The sequence below is a fragment of the Quercus suber genome, unplaced genomic scaffold (assembly GCF_002906115.3).
Source record: "Quercus suber isolate HL8 unplaced genomic scaffold, Cork oak 2.0 scaffold_293, whole genome shotgun sequence".
Lineage (NCBI taxonomy): Eukaryota > Viridiplantae > Streptophyta > Magnoliopsida > Fagales > Fagaceae > Quercus > Quercus suber.
The window spans coordinates 323,247-334,142 of record NW_027069749.1 but is presented as its reverse complement, the minus strand read 5'-3'; the positions used below and the strand labels follow the sequence as shown (position 1 = coordinate 334,142).

Below are 10,896 nucleotides of genomic sequence, written 5' to 3'. Positions count from 1 at the left end.
CTTGGCACTTTTGGACTTTTCACTTTTCAGCATTGCTTTGTTGAACATGTTTTTATGCTAGTTGAAATCATTTACATACTTTTGTTGAATGTTTTTTAATATCTTTTTTTATGATGAAAACTTACCACTCTTTAAAGATTTTTTTTTTTGAGAAACAGACTCATAATTTAAAAATTAATTTCACTGGATTCCATAATTTAAGCTTTGCTACTTTCACGTTGTCATGGTTAAACTGTTATAAGCCTTGTTAGACCTTCACTAGTGAAACACTTGTTTGGCTAGATACTTTTATCTTAACTTTTAAGGCATGTTTGGTATGCGGTAATATATTTTGTAATGGAATAACTATTCATGTGTAATAACTATATAGTTACTTAGTTGCATCATTGGGAATAATTATTCCTTGAGAATAGCTTTTTCATAAATTGAGGAATAATTAGACCTTCTTAAAATGACAATAAAGCTTTTGCTTAGTAGCTATAACAACTTTTGAAATTAATATATTTCAAAAAATATAAGCTTTCCATATGCGTAATCTTTTACGAACTTTTCATATATAACAATTAGAACCCCTTTCCCTCTCCCTTATGTGTGTGTATTTGTTTTTCAAAAAAAAAAAATAAAATAATTTTATAACAAACTTTCCATATATGAATAATTATTACTCTCTCTGTCCCACTTTTTTTGTCCTCTATTCCATTTTGAGATGTCCCAAAATATTGTCCTATTTCTAAAAATAAAGGTTATTAATTTACTAATGTTACTATTATACCCCTATTAATTTACTAATTCAATTTTTTGATAAATTTTTTTAAAGGTAGTTTTGGAAACTTATACATTTTTTAAAGGTAGACAAGACAATAAATGATGTTCCTTTAAAAAGTTTGACTTTTCAAACAGAACAAAAAAAAAAAAAAAAATGGGATGGAGGGAGTACTATATTTATTGTAATCTTCAACTAGTGTACCAAATGTGCCCTTAATCTTATTCAACAAATCATCTTGACTTGGCTAAACATGCTATCTTGACTTTGCTATTATCTTAGGTTTTTGAACCCATAATCTAAATTTTGTTGAACATGTTATTTTGACATTGAGCATATTACCTTGATTTCACCATATTCAAATCTTTTATATTTTTTAGGATACTCTACCAATAGATTTCCTTAAATCTTAACCACTTTTTTATAATTTAAGGGCCTAGATTTTGCCATATCAGCATTCTCCTAACAGTACTCTTAAAATAATACTCCCTCCATCCCACTTTTTTTGTCTTGTTTAAAAAGTCAAACTTTTTAAAGGAACATCATTTATTGTCTTGTCTACCTTTTGAAAATGTATAAGTTTCCAAAACTACCCTTAAAAAAATTTATCAAAAAATTGAATTAGTAAATTAATAGGGGTATAATAGGAACATTAGTAAATTAATGACTTTTATTTTTAGAAATAGGACAATATTTTGGGACATCTCAAAATGGAATAGAGGACAAAAAAAGTGAGACGGAGGGAGTAAAATAATGTTGTAAACAAAATAATTAAGATTATTGTTAGTGCATTCTTAAAAAAAAAAAAAAAAAAATTATTGTTAGTGGAATATTGACATGACAAAATCCAGACTATTAAATCATTAAAAAATAGTTAAAATTTAAAAAAATTTATTTGATAGAGTACACTAAAAAATATAGAGGATTTAAATCCGATTTCACGATATACATGTATCTGGCATTGTAGCTATGCTTGAGCAGAATTGTGTAGTTTTTCTTCTGCCTTGTGCTATGCTTTCTGCGTAGGTTTAACTAATCACCATTTTTTTAATAAGTTAAAAAAGAAAAATCACCATTGTGCATCTTCTACATGGATATTTTTGATACCATCGAAATATTCTGCAACCAACCTTAGTGTTGTTGGGCACTTCATAACAATAAGTCAGTAACGAACCAATAACTCACACCTGTTGAAGGTTGTACGGACAATTTCAACATCATTGAATCACCTATGAGTGACATCCATCATGATGTTTGATGCTCTATAATCTATCTTCACAAAGTAAAAAGGAGTATTTCTTTTTCCCATATTGTTAATTTCTTTTTCTACATTATTGTCAGTAGGGGTGGCTTTAGGCCTAGGCTATGCCTAAGGTAACCTATTTCCCCACCCCCAATAATTATATTAGGTTTCAGTAACAAATTCTGATATAAAAAAAGAAAAAAAAAGGATTTATGTAAGAAATCGTCAGTTGAGTTACTCGTCCAATTCTGAGTTTTAAAGAACCTTCTAAGATCTGCAAAAAGAAGAAATTAATGGAAGTAACCGCCAAAGTGTGCTCGGGTGGAGGAGCCTTTGACAATCTAGCTAGTGATTTGGCTTTTAGAATAAGAAGAATATTTTTCTATTGATATTGCATGCTTTATTTTGTAGGTGTAAGGCATGTTTTGTACTTCTCTCCATGCTAACCTGCTTTAGGGAATTGATTGTGGCATGTCTTTATTAGGGTAATAATGCTTGGTGCTTTCTAAGCGTCATCAATAGAGGATAATGATTAGTCGACTATTTTTCTTATATCAACTACCACACACATTTAAAGTAGGTATTGAATGTCGTCATCAATTGTTCATTCAATATGGATGACTAGTACATATTTATTTTCCTTAGTCATCAGGTCTCAAATCCTCTTATTGGAAATAAGACTCCAAAATTGAGAAGGTATCTTATGCACTCACTCCATAGTTTTTGCCCTTGTACAAAAAGTATTGTAGACAACCAAGTTGAATGAGTCTTAAGCTTGTGCACTCCACCCTCGTGAGAGAAGATTTTTATGTAATTGCCAAACAAGATAATTAATCCAAAATATGACATGGATTCCAGCAAAAGACCCTGGCAATAATTTGGTGGGGATGTGCGAAACTTCGCTGCACAAGCCTGTTAGCCGAAAATTGACCCATTGAATAAGTTGCTTATTATGCAGGTAGGTGAGGAATTGGGACTTGGACTTCCTATGGGCATTGACCATAAGTCCACTCGCAAATAAGCCATATGAAAGCCCGTTCACAAGAATGGGCCACTTTAATTGATCAGAAGTCAGCATGTCTGAATAATAAATCAACTTCCAATCAAGAACAAACTGTTTATGTATAGCTTAAATTCCGCTTGAAAAGTCGTTTAATTAGGAAAACAAGCTAAGATTAGACTCGATTATTAAATGAGTCAAACTTAAACATAATAAAGTGAGCTTGAACATGATGGCTGGATTTAATCATATAATATTATATTTATATATGTATACTTGTCTAAAAATATATTTATATAAACTTAAAATTGGATTGTATAAGTTTGTCAATGGGTTCATATGATATTAAATCATTATTAATAGCTTATTGATGATATAAACAATCTATTCTTAGTAAAAATTAATAGAATTGTGAAATGGTAAAACAATTTAGCCATAATTTCACATTATATAATAAAAGAATAAGTTAATCAAGTAGCCCATGAACAAGCTAGAGATTGATCAACAAGAATATGAGTCAAGCTTGAACATAAAATTTTGTTTAGTGATAAGCTCAAACTTGACTCATGTTGAAATAAAAAGTTAAATGAACAAGTTTGAATTTTTAATACTCGGCTTGACTCATTTGCAACTCTACTTTTAATTTTCACGTCAGTGTTCAATGGCACTATAAGTACGCAATACCTTTTAATTTTAAGAAAAAGGCAATACTAGTTTAGTTTTGGCAAAAATGCAAAACTGACCCTCTAACTTTCAGTTTTTGTTATTTCAGTCCTATAACTTTCAGTTTTGTCATTTCAGTCCTTTAAGTTTCAATTTTTGTCAATGCAGTCTTCCGTTAGAACTCAGTTATCTTTTTCCGTTAAGTGACCCTCTAACTTTCAACTCTTTTTTTAATAATAATTTTCATAATTAAAAGAAAATTAAAAAAAGTTGTTAAAAAAAAAAAAAAAAAAGTAAGGGGAACGATGTCGTTCCCCTTACCTAAGAAATCAAAACCTTGAACATGTCGAATCCAGAAATCTAGATCTTGGCGGCGAAGACAACGCAAGCGTAAGGACGTAAGGGTTAAGAACAGAGGCACATGTTTTGCAACAAAGCGGAGTGGGATTACGCACTTGCTCGCTTCAACCTTCGTTCGTGGCCACACCACACAAAAACAAAAGTTAAGGCAAATTTTGCTTCAAGCAACCAGTCTCTTTTAGAAAGAATTGAAAACACAACCAAATGCTGGCACATAATAGACATTGTTAGTTTCAACAGTCAACACTAACAGCCGCAAGAGGAAAATTCCCACCAAAATCCTAAACGAAATGAAAATTTTCAATACTCCTTTCTTTTTTCTTTTTCTTTTTCTTTTTTTTTTTTAATGTTAAACAAATCATTATAAAAAACAAAATGAAACCCAGTTCCAGAAATTCAAAGACAGAAAATGGGATCACATTAAAAAATAATAATAATAATAAAAATAAAAAATAAAAAAACTCACCTTGCGTTAAGTGTTGCAGGTAAGACCAGAATTGAGGGTGGTATTGGGCTTTGTAAGCGAAGAAGTTGGTATCCTTGTGAGTAATTTTTGTGGGAGAGTGCGTTGGGTTTAAGGGTTTGAGAGAGAGATTCAAGGTTGAAAGAAAATTAAAGGTGATGAGGCCAAGAGTCTTGAGAGTCAGTAGTTCCTAGTACGAGAATAAAAGAAGCCAAACAAACAAACCCAGAAGACAGGAACTGGAAGTGGTTAAAACTCATCCAACTCCGTCGATTCCCTCTGGATTTGCGTTCGCCATTTCCGACTTTGTTTTGTGACATTCTTTTTTCTTTTTTTCACAGCTTTTTTTTTTTTTTAGTTTTCTTTCAACTATGAAAATTATTATAAAAAAAATGTCAAAACAGTGTAGTTTTGATCACTTAACAGAAAAAGATAACTAAGTTTTAATGGAAGACTACATTGACAAAAATTGAAACTTAGAGGACTGAAATGATAAAACTGAAAGTTAGAGGACTGAAATGACAAAAGCTAAAAGTTAGAGGGTCAGTTTTGCATTTTTGCCTTTAGTTTTCCTAGAGCATGAATATTGTTATCAAACGACATATTCTAGTCTAAAAGAAATGAACATAAAATTAAACAAATCTATTGTTTGGAACCTACACAATCCCTTTTTCTTATATTTTGGCCTCAACTTGAGAGGCCTGAGATCAATTCTCACACACTTTTTTATACATCACTCATTCTGTCACACATAGAGTCTTTCATATTGTATACATTAGTATTTGTGACCATCCAAGATGATGGTGTTGCTTTGGCTAGTATATCCTTTTTTTTTTTTTTTAGAGGAACTGACTAGTCTATCCTAATCCAACAACCTTGAAGGTTTGGATCAGAAAGCTCGTGCAACTCCTATTAAAAATCAAGAAAAAAAATCAAAAAGCCCCTGCAGTATGGATTCTATTTTTTATTTTATTGATCAGGTTTCTTGATTCATGCGTTTTGACTTTCCAATTCCATCCCATGAATATAGACAACCCGTAATCTTCCAATAGCTTTTGGTCATCTAGGTCTTTATTCAAAATTATTTACTTCAAAGTCATAGACCAAGGGTAGACAAGTTTTGTGATCCTCGAAAGCCCAAGAGATCTCTCAATCTCATTTTTTGACGAAGATTTCGAAGTCTACAGAGTCTAACAAATTTTGGAGAGAAAATAACAAACAAAAGAAAAAGAACGCTGGCTACCTAATCCCGACGCAAGGACGAATCAAACAATGGCTTCTCTATATTTTGGAATATTGCGTTGGATTCAACAATCCCATTGCCATTGGCCCCTAAATTTTCTCTGCATTAGTCCAATCTTTCTTTTACATTTATCCTTGGAAACTGGAGGCACACAAACAAACAATAAACTAGACACTCTCACAAGACAAAAACAAGCACAAGATCACCAAGATCAAATTAAAGTCAAAACCAATACTTCTTAAGGCCTAAAACTTTGAGCGCTTATTGGAAAAACAAAAACACAAACACAAACAAAACAAAAATGGAGGCCTCATCATCTTCTGTAGAAACCAAATTGGCTACAGCAAAGACTGTTCTCTCAGCCGCAGCTTCTGTGGCTGCCACTGCGATGCTTGTTCGATCAATAGCCCAAGATTTCTTGCCCCATGAATTCCAAGGCTTGCTTTTCTCTGGCATCAGAAGCTTCTTCAATCGCTTCTCGTCCCAGATCACCATGGTTATCGACGAGTTTGATGGTCTCGTCAACAACCAAATCTACGAGGCTGCAGAGATCTACTTGGGTGGCAAAATCTCACCCAACACACAAAGACTCAAGGTGTGCAAGTCCGACAAAGAAAAGGACTTTACAATCGCCATGGAACGCAATGAAGAAGTGATGGATATCTTTAATGGGGTTAAGCTCAATTGGGTTTTAGTCTGTCGCCAAGTTGAGTCAAGAAGCTTTCACAACCCTCGTGATCTCAATTCCACACTACGCTCTGAGGTCCGATCTTTCGAGCTTACTTTCCACAAGAAACACAAAGACCTGGTTTTGACTCATTACCTACCCTACATTGTACAAGAAGCAAAGTCCAAGAAACAAGAAATCAAGTCATTGAAGATCTTCACTGTTAGCCCTGATAGCATGTACGGTAATCTAGCAGACGTGTGGACCTCTACGAACCTTGATCACCCAGCAACATTTGACACGGTTGCCATGGACTCAGAGATCAAGAACTTTATTCTCAAAGATCTTGAAAGGTTTGTGAAGAGGAAGGAGTACTATAGGAAGGTTGGGAAGGCTTGGAAGAGAGGGTACTTGTTGTATGGTCCTCCGGGTACTGGGAAATCTAGCTTGATTGCTGCAATGGCGAATTACTTGAATTTTGATATCTATGATTTGGAGCTTACGGAGATTCAGGTCAACTCGGAGCTTAGGAGGTTGCTCATTGCAATGGCCAACAAGTCCATTTTGGTGGTGGAGGATATTGATTGTTCCATTGAGTTTCAGGACCGATCGGCAGAATCAGACTCTTCGTCACGCCACTCCCAACGGAGACAGGTTAGGTTTCTAGTATGGTTGACTTCCTTTCTTTTTGTGTGTTTTAATTTGTGATACAATAGTAAATAATTGGCAAGATGCATAGTTTGATCCATTTCTTAGTGATTTCAATGAAGATGTTTAATTCTCTTTCTTAACTATTGAATTATTTTTTTTTTTTAAAAAAACTTTATATAATTCTTCCATATGTATGTTTTTTTAGCTAAATGAACATATGTAAATTATTTTTTACTTCAATATTTTGGTTTTTACTTTTATTCTTTTAGGTCTAGGCCCTTAAAATTAAAGGTAAATATGTTGTTAATTCTAAATTTTATCTCATAAGTGATTTTAGCCTTTTTTTGTAGTTTGAAGTGATTGCTTTTAGTTTTTTTTAACAAATTTGAAGTGATTGATTTTAATTCCAAAGATATATAAAGTGGTCTTTTTTAGCTTTGATGTGTCTAATGGAGTGATTATGTGTTATTACAAAGGACTAAAAGAATTCACTTTAAATTTTAGAAACTAAAATGACTGATTGACTAAAATTTGGGGATTAATAGTATATTTTGGCCTAAAATGAATATTTTGTCTTAATCTAAAAGCCTTTAAAAAGTTTGCGGAAAAGAGAGGCTATCTAGGAATGTTAATCTTAATCCTAAATCAACATTCAATGATTTTACAAAGTAATAAAAAGTTGTATAATTGAAGCTTCTCCTCAAATTGATAATTTTGGGTGGTTGTTTCCCCTTTAAAAGCTCTAGAAATCTGTGTGGTATTATTTCTTTCTTTGTCACTCTCTCAGGGGAGTGTTGCTATGAAGTCCCATTGGAGGTTTGGCCCTAATAACAAAGACAAACTCAATTTCATTCTCTTAGCATCTATCTTTGTTGATTCACCAATCAAAACGCATATGTATGCAGGAAAATAGTTAAAAAAAAAAAAACCAAACAGATATTGCCAGTCCATATAATAATTGCCTTTCAAAATAAAATATGGGATTGGAAAAAAAAAAAAAAAATAATTGTAGAGTTGTCGGTGGGGTTATAGTATAGATATGGACAATGGGCTCTGACCTGACTAGCGACTTGAGCCCAAAATAAAGGCTCTGTAAATCGCAGTGTCTGGTTGTTGCATAAAGTGAGAGAGACATTTTTTACTTTTTGTTAGTAGGGAATGGAAAACGTGCATTATTTATTTATTCACTGTAGGGTTAACTGGGCTGAAGGCGCCACTCAGTACTCAGGCCCATTGTCTTAGTTTACCTTTTAATTATTGCGTAGGGATTCCTCTGATCTTGTCACGTCATCAGTCTGGTAGCGAAATTTTTATATTTTATATATTTTTTTAATTTAGTTTTTGGGCCCAAATGAATGAGAAGATTTTGTGCCTTTACTGAAAATATTTTTTTTTAGTGTGAAATGTTTTGTTACAAGTTTTTTATTTTATTTTTATGTATAGGTTTTTAAAATCGTTTTTTTTAAATAATTATATTTTTACTTTATTTTAAGAAAAGTCAAATAAATCTATACCAAACACATTTGTATATTGAATTTGGTTGTTTGCTTAAACTTACAGTATTTTATCTTACAAAACGCATGTCATGAAGTATGATCAATGCTTTAATAGGCATTGATCATGCTTCATGAATCATGACATGTCTAAGACTTATATAGGCACAATACTTTAAGTGGAATATGTTAAAATTTTATTACTGAATTTAAACCTTGACTATATTGAATTTAATTGACTTTAAAAAATATTACTCTATTTGTTTGTTTCATTGTACACATGTTGCTATAACCAATCACATTTCGTTTGATTTGTATACTTTCTTTTTTATATGAATATTCTGTTTGTTTTATCAACATCATCAGCCTAAGCATGCAAGCAAAAGCCCAATAACTTCTCGCCTCGTAGATATGACTTTTTTCAATTACAAGAACTCTTTTCATTTAGGATATGCCTCTTTTCAACTTTGAATGATAAAAATACTTAATAGCACTAGCATCCGGGAAAAAAAAAAAAAAAAAACTATTTTGCATCCTTAAACATTACTTTATTTATTTTACCAACTCATTTTACAACTCACTCTACATCTTAGATTTTATTTTTACATACAACTCAATAAAATAATATAAACTACCTAATAAAATAATAAAAAGTATTTCTCTCTCTCTCTCTCTTTCCTCCCACTACATTTTTCTTTTCACACACAACCACAAGATTAAACATTATTTTTTTCTTTACAACCTATGAACAGTAAGGTTGCATATATGCAACCTTACTATTCATAGGTTGCAATTTTTTAAAGTATTCAAACCTGAATGGGGTGGGTTTTTGCTATCTTAGTTTGTAAAATAGCAACTGGGAGTGTTTACACCCCCCAATGCTAGTGCTTTTAGGTGTCTTGATGTAGTGCTTCCGGCTCTTATACCAAAATGCTACTGCAAGATTACCTAAGAATTACCTCCTTGAATGACTAGATTAACTCATGTCTTTCTTTCATAATAACTATTTTACTCTTTGAAGTTTGACATTAGCACCATTCATAATTAGGGATGGAGCCACTTGTTAGTCTTGAGGGTCATCCCGCCAAATTTTGAAAAAATAATTAGTATGTATTTATACAAGTATTAATTTTAGTAATTAGGTTCAATAAAATTATACTTGACTCACCCTTAACAATATCATTATCCCTCTCAAAGGTCATTAAATAATTTATGAATCTAAAATCCTAAAATAAAATTAAAAAGCCCAACAACAAAATTCCAATAGCAAAATTATAAAAAATTTAGTCCAATCAATCAATTTTATTTTGTGAACATTGTCCCTCTCAGCCTCCTCTAACTACAAGTCTTGACTTTGTCTTTGTTTACAAATTATCATCTTGGCAATTGTGAATTATTTTGTGAATGTATATCATTGTTCCTCTAAATGAAATATTCTATTGTGATAGGTGACATTGTCTGGCCTGCTCAATTTCATTGATGGGCTTTGGTCGAGTTGTGGCGATGAGCGGATAATCATTTTTACCACCAACCACAAGGACAAGCTAGACTCGGCATTGTTGCGCCCAGGACGCATGGATGTCCACATTCACATGTCCTATTGCACCCCATGTGGATTTACAGTTCTTGCTGCTAATTATCTTGGGATTAAAGAGCATGCACTGTTTGGAGAGATTGAGGAGGCTATTGGAACCACCCAAGTAACCCCAGCTGAAGTAGCAGAGCAACTGATTAAGCACGACGAATCTGACATTGTTCTTAGGGAATTGATCGAATTCCTCAAACTGAAAAGGATAGAAAATGAGGAAGCTAATGCCAAAAAGAACGAAATAGCAGATCAAGGAGGAGATGAAGAAAAGCAAAGTGATCAAGAACATGAGTGTGTGACTGTGAAAGATAAGAAATTAGATTGTGACGAAAAAGGTGACAATTAGATTACTTTGATATCATCATTCGATGAGAACTAAGAAAAATAGGCCTAATTTTCTTTTCAAACCATGGGAAAAAAATGTGAGAGCATGAAGTCTTATTTGGAATATTACATAGATGACTTTTTACAAAGTGGCTTTGAAAAGCAATTGTTTTACTTTGTTTTTCTTGTCGGGGCATCACTCATCTTACAGTGACCACAACCAAGAAGTCAGTATCCTTTTCATCTATAAATTATATCTAGTGGACGACTAGTTACACTAGTTAATTGCCAAGGGGATTTTTGACACCAGTTGAGCTAATTTAAGATTTGTTGCTTTCATAGCTGAGCTAGAGACCATCCCAGAGTTAATTATGTTATGATATCCCAATAACATGAGCAGTGAGAGATTTCCTTGTAAGTAATTAAATAAAAATAGTT

General features: G+C 32.5%; 1 protein-coding gene across 1 annotated transcript; it reads left to right on the top strand.

Moving 5' to 3' along the window:
• The first annotated feature begins 5,804 nt into the window (after window positions 1-5,804).
• Window positions 5,805-10,607, top strand: LOC112035142 (AAA-ATPase At3g50940). The gene is made up of 2 exons (XM_024067975.2): window positions 5,805-7,056; window positions 9,995-10,607. Exons 1-2 carry the CDS (start codon window positions 6,037-6,039, stop codon window positions 10,478-10,480), a joined length of 1,506 nt encoding a protein of 501 aa, XP_023923743.1. The 5' UTR covers window positions 5,805-6,036; the 3' UTR covers window positions 10,481-10,607.
• The last annotated feature ends 289 nt before the right edge of the window (window positions 10,608-10,896 follow it).